The sequence below is a fragment of the Phyllobates terribilis genome, unplaced genomic scaffold (assembly GCF_046119375.1).
Source record: "Phyllobates terribilis strain yellow unplaced genomic scaffold, ASM4611937v1 Scaffold_9__5_contigs__length_417890890, whole genome shotgun sequence".
Classification (NCBI taxonomy): Eukaryota; Metazoa; Chordata; class Amphibia; order Anura; family Dendrobatidae; genus Phyllobates; species Phyllobates terribilis.
In genome coordinates, this window is record NW_027362769.1 from 142072093 (window position 1) to 142088881 (window position 16789).

A 16789-nucleotide genomic window follows, 5' to 3' on the forward strand; every position below is an offset into this window, starting at 1 on the left:
GGGGGATTACTTTGCACCATAAAAGGGGTTTTCGCCTATCTGACTACAGATATGCGCACACCCCCCCAATTGTTAGCTTGAGAGGGCGATCACATGCTTTCTAGATTCTCACTCACCACTTTAGTGTTCAACTAGGAGAAACAGATGAGAATCTTGTGGGCTCATGACTGACAGTATGCAAATCGTATTCTTGACCACCCGCTCTATCTTGCAATTAAGGGGAATACTGACAATGTATATATTGCACACCGTTAAGATATGGCAATCTACAGTTACAGAATAATGGGAAAAAAGTTTAGTTCAAGCCCAGAAGAATCCTCCATTCTTATGAAACAGACCATTGCTTTTTGGGTCCACAATTGTGTGCAGATTTTCAAAACATAATTCTGGCTGTATGCAGTCTCCACTAGGGGGAGCAACAGCAAGTTACATTTTTAAAAAGGAGAATTCCAAGAATTGAAGGTTGATAACTTCCTGATCTCTGCAGATCCGACAGTTGTGACTCGTAGAATTCCTGAGATCAGATCCCTGGATCCCCAAAAAATTGATCTCTACAGAGAGATAGACAATGACTGGAAAGGTGGCCATGGGATTACTGGAAATGGAAATGTTGGAGGTGGAGCGCTGTGCTCCGCTTTCTGCAGCTGTCTCATACACAATGAATAGAGTAGGTCGAGCAAGTTTTAAAAAAAATAAATAAAGGGATTGGAAAAACATGGCAGTTTTCTTGCAGAAACCAACCCTGGCCACCATGGTTTGTTTATGATTTTGCAGCTCAATTCCATTCACTTCAATAGGACTGAGTTGCAATATCAGAAGAATCGTGAGCAAAAGGTGGCGCTGTTTCTTAAAGCAGCCATGTTCTTACAATCTTGTGCATTATACAAATGCTGCAGCTCTTGTTGGCAGCAATGCATGGGATCAGCACTGGGGCCCTGAGAAAAATTTGGGTGAAAAGATGGCAAATGCATAAGAGCAGACAACACTATCACTGATTTGGTGGTTGGCATGGAGCCATAGAACTATTGAACAAGAATGAATGATTCTATTGCCCCCTGCTGGTCAGACTCTAGATTTCATTAGAATCTCTATATGCTTGTCTATTATAGTGTAAAGAATTATATTATAGACAGATCCAAACAGCCACATCCCCCTATACTGTGCATCAGTTTGTTTTTCAGTTACTCCCTTCCCATGGATTTCTCTTTTGCTCCCCATTATTTCACCATACATGTCAGTCATCCCAAGCTGCGGTAAAACTAGGCAAATTCATGCTGTAGAAATATCTGTGACAGACAATCAGGTCATATTATCTGGATGCGGTTATTTTGGCAGATGGCACATTGATTCCTGTAAGACAATCCCTGTCCTTTTGAATGTCATAGTTTAGGGGGTGGGGGGTTGCAGAGCCCCTAATCTCACCGATGGTTCCAGTACTTAGACCTGCAGTGATCAGCAAATTATCCCTTATGTTATGTATTTGGAAATAACCCTTTAAATAAAAGCAGCAGATAGTGGAGGAAGAATCTCAGAGGGCACAAAAAAAAAATAAAAAAAACACGACAGAGGAGAGAACACCTGGAGAAGAATTGCAGGATAGAAACGGTGCTGATACATGCAAGCAAGTGAATACAGCTGCAGCCTAGATACACACAGAGCTCACATCCAGCCTATATTACTGGGAGAGACACTCCCACAGGAGGAAAAAGCTGAAACTTGGATCAGGCTGCAAGCTATGAAATGAATTAAAGTATAAAGATTGGAGACTGAAACATTAGAAACTACATTTAGTTAATAAGAGTCAGACATGTAAAAGTACCCCCCCCCCCCCCCCATGTCAGAAGGTGTTCATAGCTTTTTAACATTGGGAATAACCCTTAAAATTCACACATACCAATATTTGCCAAACCATCGAGACGCATAAAAAAACAAAACCGGTATATTGTATTTTTTCGGTGTAGTCACGTTTGGCAGAAATTTCTGCTACCGTCCCGTCCTATACATCTACACTGGGCTTGTGGAAAACCAGACTTATTTCAGTGACAACCAGAGGCGTAACTACAGCGGTCACCGCTGCGACCAGCTCAGTGGGTCAGGAGCCCACCGACGCCAGCACAGACATCAATTGGATGTGCGTCCTCGAATGCGCATCCTGTCAGTGTATTGCAACAGAGACATCGGGTCCATGCGCGACAATACATGCTGCCAGCCAATCAGAGGCCAGCAGCTGACGCCTGCATACACATGACGTCATACGCTCCTGTCAAATGCCGAAGTCAGCTGCCGGCGGGGAAGCGAATGGAAGGGGGAGGGTTTATTATTTTAAATTTTTTAAGTTAGTGGCCATACTAGTACACAGATGACTATGGACTGTGTATTATACTATATGGAAGACTATGGGGCGTGCATTATACTTCTATAAAGCCCCATGACCTCTGTGTACACCCCTGGACATACATATATATATATTATACATACACATTTTATTTATTCACACACACTTATTCAGGCAGGATGGAGGCCCACCTCAAATCTTGCATCAGGGCCCAGTGGGCTCTAGTTAGGTCACTGGTGACAAGCACCATTTAGATAAAAATTGCAGAATATTAAGCAAATAAAAAAAAAAAAAAAACTGGAGCATGATGATACTTCCTTGCACAGATTGACGGGAGAATTAAAGCCATCTCAGGACCCTCATATTAAGCAGATATAGTATATTTGTTGGATTAGCTCTCCCTCTAGTGGTCATTCACCATCATTACAGTCTCTGAACAGCACAATTTATGATTCGGTTTACATCAGCGTTCTGAATTCTGTTATTCTTGTCCATATTAGGAACAGAATTCTGGAGTTTATAGCACCGACAGATCTGCTAGAGGACAGACCACACTTGGGTGGCCGTCGCTACAGAGGGGGGAGGGTTGAAACATGTGAATTCTACATATCATCTCCATGTATATTGAACTGATTCTATAGTGACATTTTTCCTGCAGGTAGAAAGGTAGGATAAAGTCACACACAGCATGGATTGGACCTGACTGGTACCAGTAGCCTACATGGGCCCGTATTGTCCCATACTGAGATGCATTCACACAGGCAGGTAATGTGCCACACAGCAAAAATGTGCAGATTTTACTACTAGTGAAACTAAAGTCATCTACACATGTAGCCAAGTATCAATTGAAACTTTCTACAAACTTTATTCTTCCTTACCTGAAGGTTTTTTAAAAAAAAAAAAAAAAAAAAAAAATCCACAGAAGTTTATTTCCACAAAAAAAAAAAAATTTAGTCTGCAGGAAAAGTGCTGTAAAAGCTTTATTTTGTGGCAGCTAAACTACACTGCAGAATTTTAGTAAATCCGGCCATAAAGTCAGCAGCGTATCTGCCACATGTGAATGCAGCCCATCAGAAGTATACACTCCCAAAAGGGTTGGCTTTTATACAAGGCACAAAATACCTTCAGGTCCACATTACAGATCGGAAAGAGCCGCCATACTGGGTCGGTCCATGCACGCAACTTTACCTCCTATACAAAATTATTTAATATAAAAGATAATCTATGGGGGGGGGGGGGGGCTGAAAGAAATGACATGCTCCGCTTTCCAAAAAAGCATGCAAGGCAAAAAATAAAAAATCATGGTGTGAACAGAGAATTCTGGTTTCTCATTGACTTTGCTGGTACTGCAAAAGGCAGCTGAAAGTTTACATAAAAATCTGCAGCAAATAAACATGGTGTGAACATAGCCTTACAGTGCCCACTGATAAGTGTATAAGCCTATAATGACCCTATTCCTAGAGAGTTTCATCCAGAAAAGTCAGACAATTGATCATCTCTCACTTGTCATTTGTGTGCACTCTGGTTTTTTCCCCCAGGTCAAATGTAATGCGAGTTTGAAACGGACAGAAAATGTAATTGTGTAGACGGACAAGTGCTTCAATGCAGCCCCACAGCAGTAATGGCAGCTGCCCCTATAATGGAGCTTTAGTTTGGAACATCCAAGTGAATGACTGGGAGACGACCATATATTATTTTAAGTGCTTTTATTAAGTGCTTTTATTAATGCCAGGTACAAAATGCTATTTATACAAAAGTTGGCCCCCCATTAGTGGACCGCCAGCAGGAAGGTGGTCTCTAACATCTGCGTGGCTGCTGGATAATAAGCTGTTTTTTGGGAAGGATGAGCTTTTCCACGGTGGGTCTGGGCTTCTGGTGAGCCATTTGTGCCGCCTCTGCAGGAAATTCGTGGCTGAGCTGTAGGGACAAGGTAAGAAAAAAAAAAAAAGCCTGATTAATATAAAGACAATATAAGCGCCCTTCAACTTGCTGTATTGTAAATAGAAATTCCTGTATGGAGGAGTTAGAGATCACAGAAGGACTTTAGCGCCCCCCCCCCCCCCCCCCTCTCCCACACACCATTCATTTGGCTTCTTTACTTTATTACAAAGTTTTCCCTATGATTTTAAATAATTTCAATCAACTTTGAAACTTTTCTTAAAAATATTCTATTCTCAAAAAAAACAAAGGCATTTTTAAATGTTTATGGCTCATTGCATTGATTACTTGCCAGCGCTGCAGTCTAGCAGCAGAGGGTGAACATGCGCAGTGCTTACAAGCTCTTACAGAGCTTGTAAATACTGCTCTTAACTAGCCTGGTGTCACAGGTGTGCCAGATGTAACAGACAGTCACCCTGCAGCTGGTTGCCCAAGATCTCTTCGTTTGGCATTACAGACCGTCTTAACTGTTTCACTCTAGGACCCAGCGGCTACATCCTTCCTACTAATTGACACCCTGGGTGTTTAAATAATTTCACTTTGCAGCAGGAAGGTGCCGGTGATACTCACATGTTTCCTTGTGAATGCTAGGATCTCTCAGACTGCCAACTTCCTATGTGGTGCTAGGAGGATGGTTGGAGATCTCTCTGAAGTCGGCTAATGCCAAGTTACTTTCCCCAGTGTCTGTCTCCCTTTTTGTCTTTAGTTGTTAGTGGGGATTGACTAGTGCTCATGCCCACTTCCCTATCCAGGGCCAAGCACTAGGAAAATACAAGGTCTAGGTTCCTATGCGGCGATTGGTGAGGAACCAATATAGGGACGTTAGTGGAGACAGGGTAATACAAGGTCAGCCTAGGAGGTCTCCACTCGCCCTTTTCCCTGGAGTCTTGGCTCCGTCCCATCCACCCCCCCTTCCCTTTGTGTTGCACTTAGTCTTTCCTACACCTTGTGTGACACCTGGATCTTTAGGAGCGCACTGTTAGCAGCCCAGTTTGGGAGCTTCAGTGCTGCAGAGGAAGAGTCAATTCTGATAGCAGCATTGGAAAGCACACAGAGTTTGGGCCTGTGGCTAAATGATGCTGCTGGTCCAAGCTGTCAATCAAGCAGGAATGAAGGCACTATTAAGTCACTTAGACTACAACTGCCTACCCGACTCCCTCATCATAACAGTGCCAGCCACACAGTACCCCCATAATGCCAGCCTCAGTGCACCATTCGTAATGACCCAATCCCTGCATGGGATCAGGAATATGGAAGATACACGAGAACAGTCACAATGGGAGCTCACATGCATCTTCCAAGACCCGCATAGTTTTCAAGAATCAGGACAGTAAGAAGAAACTCAACGACCGCCTCGTCCTTCTGATGCAGAGACCAGACTGCACTCCTGGCAGCCATGCTTTTATGAAAGTATCGGAGCACAGACAAGAATTTCTTTTGCTGGAAAGTTTAGGGCGGCACGTGGCCCCTACCCAAGCTACACCGTACCTCTCAACTTTCAAAATAGGGGCATATATGGTGTTGTGCACCACACCAATGTTTAGATTACACTAAGCCATTTCCCCCAGTATTTTATATACGCCCATATAGAAATATTGCTCCTAGTGAAGCCCATTAGAGTTCCCACACAGCACAGTATCCATTTCATGCCCCCCCGGCCCCCACAGTGATCCTCACACAGTATGATGCCCCAATTCCCCTGCTTCTATGAGTCTGAGCTGGTTTCTACTGCCGAGTCACATGACCTGGAGTTCCTTTAGTCTCTACCCAGGTGGAATGGTGGAGCCGGGATCAGACGGCTCCCTGCACCACTGCTGTACTCAATTGCATTGGTGTCCTGATGACATACAGGTGACGTCAGGGCATACCCCTGACCTTCTGTTCTGTGACAGCTCCCCACATTGGGGACAGTTGGGAGTCAGGGCTACATGGCGCTCAACCCTGTTCTGTTTGCAGAGAAATTCTTCCGATATAAAGTCTTTATTTCTCTGAGCACCTATTACGGGGCGAGGGAAGATCCTGTAAGGATACAGTACTAACACATCGCTGCCATGTATGATAAAATCCAGATAGTCAGCAAGAAAGACATTGTAGGCCAGGACTCAGCGACCAAGATGCTCCGATAGCGACTGGCTAAAAATGCATTTCCCTGTGTGACTTCAGTCCCCATTATTGGCTTTTCCGGGAAGGGGAAGGAAAGAGGGAGGAGGAGTGCAGCTGATCCACGGATCTAGACGGCAGCAGGGAGTTTGCCTGTTCTCCATTCTATCAGATGCACTGAAGACCCTGATGCCTCACAATGAGGAGACGCTCACATCAGAGCAAATCCAATCTTCTGTGAGTGACAATATAATCTACACTACAGCAGAAGCGCTGATTGCTGCAGTACCAGGTGCCTCGGTATATACATGGTCAGGCAGGGCAATGTATATATTAATATATAGCTCCATACAGTCATCAGAAAATGGCCCATTGTTTAAGTCAGGTTTTAATGTTAAAGAGGACCTTTCACCAGTTTGAGCATGTTAAACTGGTCACATCATTGAATAGTCACTGTGGAGCAATTTTTTTAAAACTTCTCATCTCCATTGTAGAGATGGTCGTCAGTCTTAACAAAAAGTATAATCTAAGCTTAACAAGGGGGGGGGGGGGCACTAGCAAAGATTATGTAGGGGCAATTACCTGTATGACATTACCCAATCATAAGCAGGAGGTATCATGCATGAGCAAAAAAAAAACAAAAAAAAACAAACATGCCCTTAGAGAATGACAGAACAGGCCTCCCCCTTTGAGACATGTAATGATGGGTCAGAGGCAAACAGGGCTGTCTGACGGCTGGCAGCTACTGTGTAGAGAAGAGCTATGTGTTATTACAAACACCACTGCAGCTTTCATCTCAGGGCACTGTCAGCTCTGCTCTACTCCCCTGCACAGGAATCATGCCATGAGAGGAGATATGCAAGAGGTGTTTGTAATGGTACAGCTCTACTTTAATCTACACAGTAGATGCCAGCAGTGAGATCATTGAGGAGAGCAGGACTGTATTACTACATGTCTCACATGAGAAAGCATGTGCTGATATTCTCTAAGGGCGTGTTTTTTTTTTTTGTTTTTTGTTTTTTTTTTTTTTTATCCCTGGGGGTGTTAACTTTGTCCCCTCCTGCAGGACAGCAAGTACAGAACCTCAGACAAAAATCTCTACTAACAACCCTTTGGTCTTAGCATAAATTAGCACCTAATATCTCCGCAACGGGGATGAGAAATTAAAAAAAAATAAAATAAATTTAAAAACTAAATCTACGTTTTAGTAAGCTCCGCGGCCACCATTTCATGAGCAGTAGTTAAGATTCTATCTATATCTATATAGAGAGAGCTCCCTTCTTCCACAGACACCACCCCTGTACACAGGTGATGTCTGGTATTGCAGCAGTTGGTGACCAAACAAGGAAGGAGAGGTGAGATGTGGTGCAGTTTTGGAATAAAAAAAAAAAGGGGAAGCCAAGTTTCCCGCCAATCCCCATGTTCGCAGTATTGGATGAGGCAGATTTATTGTAAACCAGACAAAGACTTAGAGAAAATGTAAGCGGACACCGACCTTCTCTAGAGCGCCAGGAAGGAGATTCATGGTTTGCACCTTCGGCAGGTTCACCACAGAGCTGTCGGGGGAAGCAGAGAAGACACGGTGAATTAGATTTTATAGCAGCTTTTTTCCATCTAATGAGGACCAGTGAAGTGTAACATCTCACCGCTCCGTCATCATACCGTACCACGCGGAACGGGGAGGAATGTGCAGAACTTCTCCTGTATTTGGCTAATTATTAACAATAACACTTGTGTTACTCAGAACGTTATGTGGGTCCTCACAACGATGCCTTCCATGGAGAGCAAGAAAATTACTTTGGCTCGGCTTTTATGTTAAGATTATTAGAATAAAATGGTATAAAGGTCTGCACCCTCCTGAGGACCTTCATCTTCTGGTCTTTCACCCAAGCACAAAGATGTGACAAGCGGTCCTGGAAGATGCCACCTAGATCAGGAATAGTGCACATGACAAGTTGTCTCAACCGGCACTTGTGAATTTCCATATGGTACTGTCAGATGTTACACAATGGTGCTGAATTTCTACTATATAGACATGGTGGAACACTGTCATTTCATATCAAAGCCAGTCATTTCTCCAAGCCCCATGGCAGGTATGCCATTTGTATGGAGTTTTTTTTGTTAGTTTCATTAAATGGTGTGCCGATCTCCCATGGCTGTAGGTCACGGTCTATATATACAATGATCAGTCTGACCAGGCTTGTCCTAACCTGAACTTAGAGTTGTAAATTCAGGTCAAGAGACCAATAGTCACCCCAGGTATTGTAGTCCATATCCTGATCGTCAAATATGCCCGTCTTAACTTGGCAGTACTGGAATGGAGACCATATAAAAAGCATGTAAACAAGACAACAAGAACCAAGTCAAGACCTAACGGTAATTTTTTTTTTTTTTTTTTTGGCCCCATTCAAGGAAAAAAAAAAAAAAACCAAAAACAAATTCTTGCACGCTGATCTGTCCAATGATATATTTTTGCACAGCTAAAAACTTTGTACTTTACTTTTTCTGCAAAGTCAGAGGAACCCATCAAGTAAAATAACACTACTGACCTGCAGATATAGGGTTAATCGCATTCTGACACCATGCGGCGTCCTTACTAAGTCCCTGTGGCTCGAACTGACAGCAGTCCTGAAATAATTACTTAAAGGGGTTGTCCACTACTGGACAATTCCCAGCTCAATCAATATCCTATCAGTGGGGGTCTGATAACCTTTATCCCCTCCCCCAATGAAGTCCTACAGTGGCCAGAAATGCAGTCAGAAGAACACCAAAGCTCAGTACACCGCATAGTGGATGTTCTCGGGTACTGCACCATGGATCACATTTACTTTAACGGGCTGAGCTGCAATACTTGTGAACTGACCATCACGCATGGAGCTGTGCTGTTCTAGCCATCGAGAGACCTACTCATAGCTGACCGGTGGGGGTGCTAGACCTCTTTAAGAGTTAAATCAGATACACATTTCGGTTATGTTCACACGTTGCATTTTTTATGCAACTTTACAGCTGCATTTTACAATACCAGCAAAGGCTGAGATTTCAGAACTTTCATGCACAGTTTTTTTCCTGACTTGTCAAAGAGCTGTGTTTTTGCAAAATGTAGCATGTCACTTCTTTTAGTGTTTACTGCATTTTTTCACGCATTGAAAGCAATGGGTAGTGCAAAAACGCAGCGTGTGAACATAGCCTTATACTGCAAGCGCCTTCATGCGCAGTACTGCTACATAACCCCATACCTTGGTTTTTCAGGTGTAGTTTTCTTTGCATTTTTTTCTGGTGTAACATTTTCTTCATTTCCTTGTTTCTTGGAGACTCGCATTCCTCCAGCTTTAACTATAGAGAAAAACAAGGTGAAAATAATATTATTAACCATTGCATCTAGGCAGCATGGCTTGTTTGTTCCGCTCGTGCATAGACTGTAAGGTTATGTTCACATGGAGTAATTAAGTTTTGGAAAATCCAATGTGTATTTGCTCTGGAATTTATGGCAGATCATTGGGGTGCTGGTGCGGACTTGCAGTTTTAACAGTCTTGGGTCTGCATATAGATTAGCCATATTTAATAGGGCTAATACCCATGTTGTTACATGTCAATAGTCCGTTTTAAACACACACCCTCCCCCATGTAGATTTTGGTGCAAAATATTTCACAAAAATTTAAGTGCCAGAGAATCTTCTTACCAATTCAGCCTTTTTTTTACTCTCAAGAGTGCTTACAAAAATAAAAATGTCAGTTTCTCACTAGCACATCCATGTTGGGGGTAGGGGGGTAATCTGTAAAGGCCCCATCACACTTAGCGACGCTGCAACGATCCCGACAACGATACGACCTGTCAGGGATCGTTGCTGCGTCGCTATGTGGTCGCTGGTGAGCTGTCAAACAGGCAGGCTCACCAGCGATCAGGGGGAGCAGCGACATCGTGGAAAGAATCTTTCCACGATGTCCTGCTCCTGGTTACCAGCCTGCTGAAGCAGGAGCAGGCTGGTAACTATGGTAAACATCGGGTTACTAGGGGCACACGTGCATCTAGTAACCCGTTGTTTATCATGGTTACCACTCTGCTACGGTGAGCGGGAGGTTACCGCTCACTTTAGCAGGCTCGTAACCATGATAAACAACGGGTTACTAGGTGTGCGTGTGCCCCTAGTAACCCGATGTTTATCATGGTTACCAGCCTGATCGCTGCTCCCGCTGGTCACACAGCGATGTGTGCTGACCAGCGGGAGGGCAATGACCAAAAAATGGTCCAGGACATTTTGCAGCGATCTCACAGCAGGGGCCTGATCGCTGCAAAGTGTCACACATAGCGACATCGCTGGTGAGGTCGCTGTTGCGTCACCAAAACCGTGACACAGCAGCGATCTCGCTATGCGAGACGGGGGCTTTACACTCCTACCAAGCTCCATTGTTTTCCCATGACCGTGAAAGCCTTGGGCCCCCATAGTCACCAGAGCACAGGTACAACTTCCATCTCTACAACCCCTACTGATCCCAAGAAAAGGGTTCAGAAATGTCCAATTAAAATGGAGCTGGGGCTACTGGAGATACAAGATGGCTTGTCTAAAACAGATGGCCATATTTGGATGGTGTTGCAATTCTAAGAGGGCTTTTCAGAGTATATTAGTGGGAGTTGCAGCAATCAGACACCCAGTGATAGATGGAAAGGTGATAACTTGCCCAGATGAGCAGGCTTGGACTGGCCCACTGGGGGAACTGGTGAATTCCCTGGTGGGCCTCCACTTCCCAACCCGAGATGTGAATACTATCTGCACATTGCTGCTTTTGACATTTCTCTCAATAAGTATTATTTAACCCATAGACATGCAATCTGGAGGACAGTTGGGGAAAATCTGGAGTGCAAAAACATTCAGGGGCAATTCTCAGTTCTACACATTACATAGCTCCATGCCGCTGATCCCTGGAATTCAGAATGTCCTCACATCGGAAGAAGTCATATACTAATTCTGCCCCGCAGCCGCTACATTACAAATTGTGAAACCTTGCATGAAAACTGCAAACTATGGGGAATTCTTGTTCAGTGGATTTTATGTTCATTGTTGAAAAGACAAGATGAAGGCCTGGCTGTGAGAACGGTGAACTCGGAGGAGAAAGAAGTATGTGATGTTCAGAAACAAACGATAGTTTGCACGAAAAATGCTGGACATGGAGTCATTGTTTGAATGAACCCAGTTACAAGTGTTAATCGATGATGACCTCCTCACTCTTTTCTCTAACAGTCTGAGACTCATGTCTGGCATCACAATGCGTGTGAATGGGATTCACTCAGGTGATAAAATCATAGTGACAGATGGCTGCTAACAGCTTCATGGAGCCCCACTAGGTAGGGCGAGACAGCGACAACTTGAGAGGTTTAAAGTTTAAGGAAAAACAAAGATAATTTGCAAGAAACCATTTTAGAGCTCAGATTTTGCTGTAGATAAAAAAGTCAAGTTGCAGATAAGTCACGTGTTACTTGCATTGGAGGTCTATGGCAAGTAGGTCACATGCAGACAGTGACAGTCAAACGTTTCCAAACGTGTTGGATTGTCTATAGGAAGTAATGGAACATACATACATACCACACACACACACTTTTAAAAATTGCTCAAAAGTGACAAAAGACACCAGAACATGTTATATTATCCACTACCTTTTGATTGATGACCTATCCTTAGGATAAGTCTTCAATGTCTGATCAGTTGGGGTCCAACACCCGGCATCTCCGCCTATCAGCTGTTATCCGTGTCGGCCAGAAATACTCACTTTCAGAGCAGCTCCGTCTTTAATAGTGGCAATCGCAGGGTACTGCACATCTGCCTCTTATGGATTTGACAAGGAGGCGGATGTGTAGTATCCAACCCCGGCCACTGCCAGCTCTGCAAGTGAGCATTTCAGGCAGACACCGATAACAGCTGATTGGCGGGGGTGACGGGTATCCTCGGCCAATCAAACATTGATGGCCTAGCCGAAGGATCGGTAATCAATGTAAAAGTAGCAGGCAACCTCTTTAAAAAAAGGTAACCATTGGCATAATATTCTGTGGGACAACCAATTAGTTTGTGAACTGAAGCTAGAGAGGGAGCTGGGGGTCCTTTTATGCAATATTACTTCAACCTCCTTCCCCTTTAATTGCATATTTAGCCCAAATGTATGACATGCACATCTTTCTATTACTCTAAGGCATACATGTCCAACTTGGGCCCGCAGGGTGGTTTTATTTGGCCCACGACACCAGAACCACCACCCCTATGTGGGCCCATTATTCTGCGTGGAGGGCTGTGTGGGGCCAGTTATACTGTATACTGGTTGGCCCACCACTTTGTCCAAGTTTTTCATTTAGAGCCCTCTGTGTGTTTGACATCCCTGCTCTAAGGGCTCGTGCACATGGCAGTATTTTCGGTCTGAGCGCAATCCAACAAAACATGCACGTCAGTTTTTTTTTTCCTCGGACCGATCAAAGGAAAATAGAAAAACATAGTCATCTGTACCTAGCCTAAGGTTCAAGGGTCAGGGTGTAAGGTGCTGTGTGACTATCAGACACTGCTGGCCACACTTCTTACAAGAGGAAAAAAAACAAACAAACAAGTAATAAAATAATTCTTATCTCCTCCCCCAATAGACCCTGCAGCGGCCGGCACCTCCTCTGCACTTCAGGATCTATAGCAGCAAGTGTGCTTGTAAAGTTTTGAAAACAAACAAAAACATTAAACTACTAGAATGTTGTAGAAATGTAGAAAGCCCCCACTATCCATTTGGAAAAAAAAGTGGCGGGGCCATTTTATATTTAGATCAGTCTGACATAGTATTTAGTCAGGGGCGACATGTTATCAGACAAGTCACGTGACTAACTACTTGTCTGCGACTTGTTGTCACACGACTATTTTAGAGCTCGGATTTTGCTGTAGGTAAAACAACAAAGTTACAGATAAGTCGTGTGTGACAAGTAAGTCACGTTTCTAAATGGATTGGTTGGATTTTCTATAGGTCACAACTAGACACCATGAGATTTATTTTTGAATTGTTCTTCAAGTGTCACACACATGATATAAAGTAGGTGACCATCAGCATAATGTTTTCAGGACAACCATTTAGTTTGTGAACTGAAGCAAGGGAGAGAGCTGCGTTCAGACTATGCAGTATTGCTGCGCCCTCCTTCCCCTTTAGATGCATATTTAGCAGCTCAGATAAACATGCAAGTTGTACATTTATTATTCCAAAGTTCAGGAATGCGAGTAACTATCACACACTTCTTGGAAAGAAAAATGACTAAATGTATCCCCTCCCCCCAATGGCAGCGTCCGGCACCTCCCATGCACAGCAGCACGTGGGGTCTTTAAGTTTGCAAAAAAAAATAAATAAATCCTCTATTTCACCAATATATCTCGCTGGTTTTAGTTCCACTCATTGGCATAGATGGGTATGTGCCCAGGTGCGGAGCACCAACAAGCTCCTTGGCCTTGGCCGGGATATTTAGATACAAGACTAGTAACAACAAACGGAATCTTTGTCCAGAGTGAAAGATCCCAGTGCGGCTCTGACCCTGCAAAAGCCAAAATCAGCCCCAAACGCAGCCCCAGTGCCACCCACTCACCTGCAGGGAGGTGGCCGCCCTTTAGCTCGGTGACCTGCACAGCACCCTCTTTAGCCATCCTCTCAGCACCCTCTTTAGCCATCCTCTCAGCACCCTCTTTAGCCATCCTCTCAGCACCCTCTTTAGCCATCCTCTCAGCACCCTCTTTAGCCATCCTCTCACACTTTGTTTTCTGCCCCCATACAGCTCAGCCCTGCGCTTTTATACAGAAGGAGGCGCGGCGGGGGCTCGTGGCCAGGGCTTTGTTTTCATTCTGTTTGGGGATCAGCTGATTCTTAAATCTTCGCTTTAGTCTGATACAATGTAACAAGGAGCATTCATCTGACAATCACCAGAGGGGAACACCACTTAGTTACTTTCTGCAAGACTTTGCGGGGGATTTTGATGTTGGGAGCCCCCCTGAGCGGGGCCCTACGTGTTTTGCTCGACTGTAGAACGGAGAAAATACAGGAAATAGGGGCGAGGTGATGCGGCGGCCGCGGGTGACTGCAGGGCGACTGCGCGGAATTACTGGGGGGCACTCACAACAAAACGGATGCAGAATTATCTGTGACTGTCCCATTCATCTGAACAAGGATCATTGCAGGAAGCCGAGCTCGTGCTGCAACAATGACCCCGTTCACACAGGACAGATGTGCGGTTGAAGGCGTTTCTGCCTCCGATGATTGTGGTTGAGCTTTTATGTAATACTTTTGCACAATGCGACTAATGTCGTTCATGTCCAGTAATGATCGACGCTTGTGGATTGCCAATAGGCCCTTGCACTGAGCTGTAAGTACAAGCAGGTTTAAAATGGATTCGCCACCTTTTTACCAAAATGTAGGAGACCCTTTAGCCCAGCTAAAAAAAAAACGTAGACGACTAATACGTAGAGACCACAACTGGTGCTTGGCTTTGGATCCCCCTCTGCTGCTTTTTTGGGGAAAAAAAATCACTTCTGCAGTCGCATCGGAAAGTCTGAACAGCGTCTTCCCACATCTCCACTGACGCAGGATGAATAGCATTCACTGCTCAGGGTTGAGCCGCATTCACACAGACGTGATTCATGGGTTATGAGGCTGTCAGGAGACCGGTGACCAGTCCATGCATTGTGGTCTATACTCAGACTGCGATGTACAGAGGTGTGAATACGGCCTTACCACGGGCCACAGAGCTGCATTCATAAAGCTCCTGCCTGAGCTGCAGCCTGCAGAGTCTGTCCCAGGTGAAGGCGATCAGGTACCAGCATGAGAGACCGAGGGTGAAGATTATAGAGGGGATCAGCGAAGACATCCAGACGTCTGTGACTCATATACTTGTTCCATTTTTGCATGGATTGTAAACATAACCATTATAATCTATGGGGTTGTTCACATGTCCATGTTTTTTTGTAGACCGAGGGTCAGCAAAAACTCATGGACATCTGTTTGTTTTTGATCGGAGTCACAAAATTTACCTATATGTGTGTATGGGTCCAAGGAAATCGCAGAAAGCACACGGATGGCATCCATGATGAACATTGCAAAGCAAGTGTGACGCTCACAGCCCTCCCTGGGAAATGGGGTACTCGGAGCCGGGTCAGATGTTGGGGAGGCAGTCGTGGCCAGGACCCGTTCCGTGCCCAGGGCCGTCACATAAAAGTAATGGGCTATCAGGGTTGAGTGGTTGCTATCGACTACGCCACCTGTGGTATCTGGTGATGACCACCAGCGCTGTTGCAGTCCTCTGAGGCGGGATGTAGTGGCAGCTGTAGTTGGTGCTACTCCCCACAGGCGGAGCAGGGCCTCAGGGCAGAGAGGCGGATGGAGGGAGTGAGGCTATGTGCCCACGATGCAGAAATGCTCAGGATTTTTTCCTGAGCGTTTCTGCATCTCCCTGGCAGAAAAAAACGCATGCGGATTGTACATGCAGATTGTACATGCGGATTGTACATGCAGATTGTACATGCGGATTGTACATGCGTTTTCCTGCCAGGGACATGCGAAAATGGAGCAGTTACCCACTGACATTTCCGCATGCGGATTGACAAGCGCTTTCCAAGCGATTAGCATCACTTGGAAAGTGCTTGTGACAACTAGGTCACACTATATAAATCCATGCAAACAGCATGGATTTATATAGTGTGACCCGAGAGAGTGGTAAAAATAAAAAAATAAATGTATACTTACCCTCCGATGGCCCCCGGTGTACCGCTCACTTCGTTCTCCCTTGCCAGCAACAGTGAATTGAAAGACCTGCCGACGTCAGCGTCACGTGACCCGTCACATGACTCTGACGTCAGCACAGGTCCTTCAACTCACTGCAAAGTGCCAGGAACCAAGCAGGAGCGGTGCGCGGGTCGACAGAAGGTAAGTATACTTTTATTTTTAATTTTATTCTTTTTTTACAGATTTTTTAATGGTACCTGGGTCCGGAGGAGAGTCTCCTGTCCTCTACACCCAGGTACCATCCGCACATTAGAACGCTTGGATTACGCATCTACATATACAGTGATGCGTAATCCATGCGGTCTAATGCAAGTCAATGGCGGCGAAGACGCAGCACTTCCGCAAAATAATTGGTAGTGCTGCGTTTTTTTCCGCAATGATAATCCGCAGCGGAAATTTCCGCAGCATGTGCACAGCACATGTCGATTATCATTGGGGAACATGGCAGACCTTCTACCAAGCGTTTTTAATGCGTTTCCACAGCTGCAAAAACGCTGCGGAAACGCATTAAAAACGCATCGTGTGCACATAGCCTGATAAGCAGAAGTTCTGGTGCTGTGCGGTGCAGAAATAAAGGGACCGGAGGCCATAGGGGTAGACTTCCAGGGTTTTTACTCACGGTAGAGCATGCGACTGCAA

The 16789-nt window shown here is 44.8% G+C and overlaps 1 protein-coding gene across 2 annotated transcripts; it reads right to left on the reverse strand.

Moving 5' to 3' along the window:
* Positions 1-4026: 4026 nt before the first annotated feature.
* On the reverse strand, positions 4027-14342 carry DAPL1 (death associated protein like 1). 2 transcript variants are annotated; one of them, XM_073647124.1, is made up of 5 exons: positions 14076-14342; positions 13965-14003; positions 9610-9706; positions 7869-7929; positions 4027-4252 (listed from the first exon to the last, which is right to left on the reverse strand). In XM_073647124.1, exons 1-5 carry the CDS (start codon positions 14116-14118, stop codon positions 4133-4135), a joined length of 360 nt encoding a protein of 119 aa, XP_073503225.1. In that variant the 5' UTR covers positions 14119-14342; the 3' UTR covers positions 4027-4132. The 2 variants fall into 2 exon arrangements, with proteins under 2 accessions (XP_073503225.1, XP_073503224.1); XM_073647123.1 differs by having other exon boundaries at positions 13965-14311.
* Between the last annotated feature and the right edge of the window lie 2447 nt (positions 14343-16789).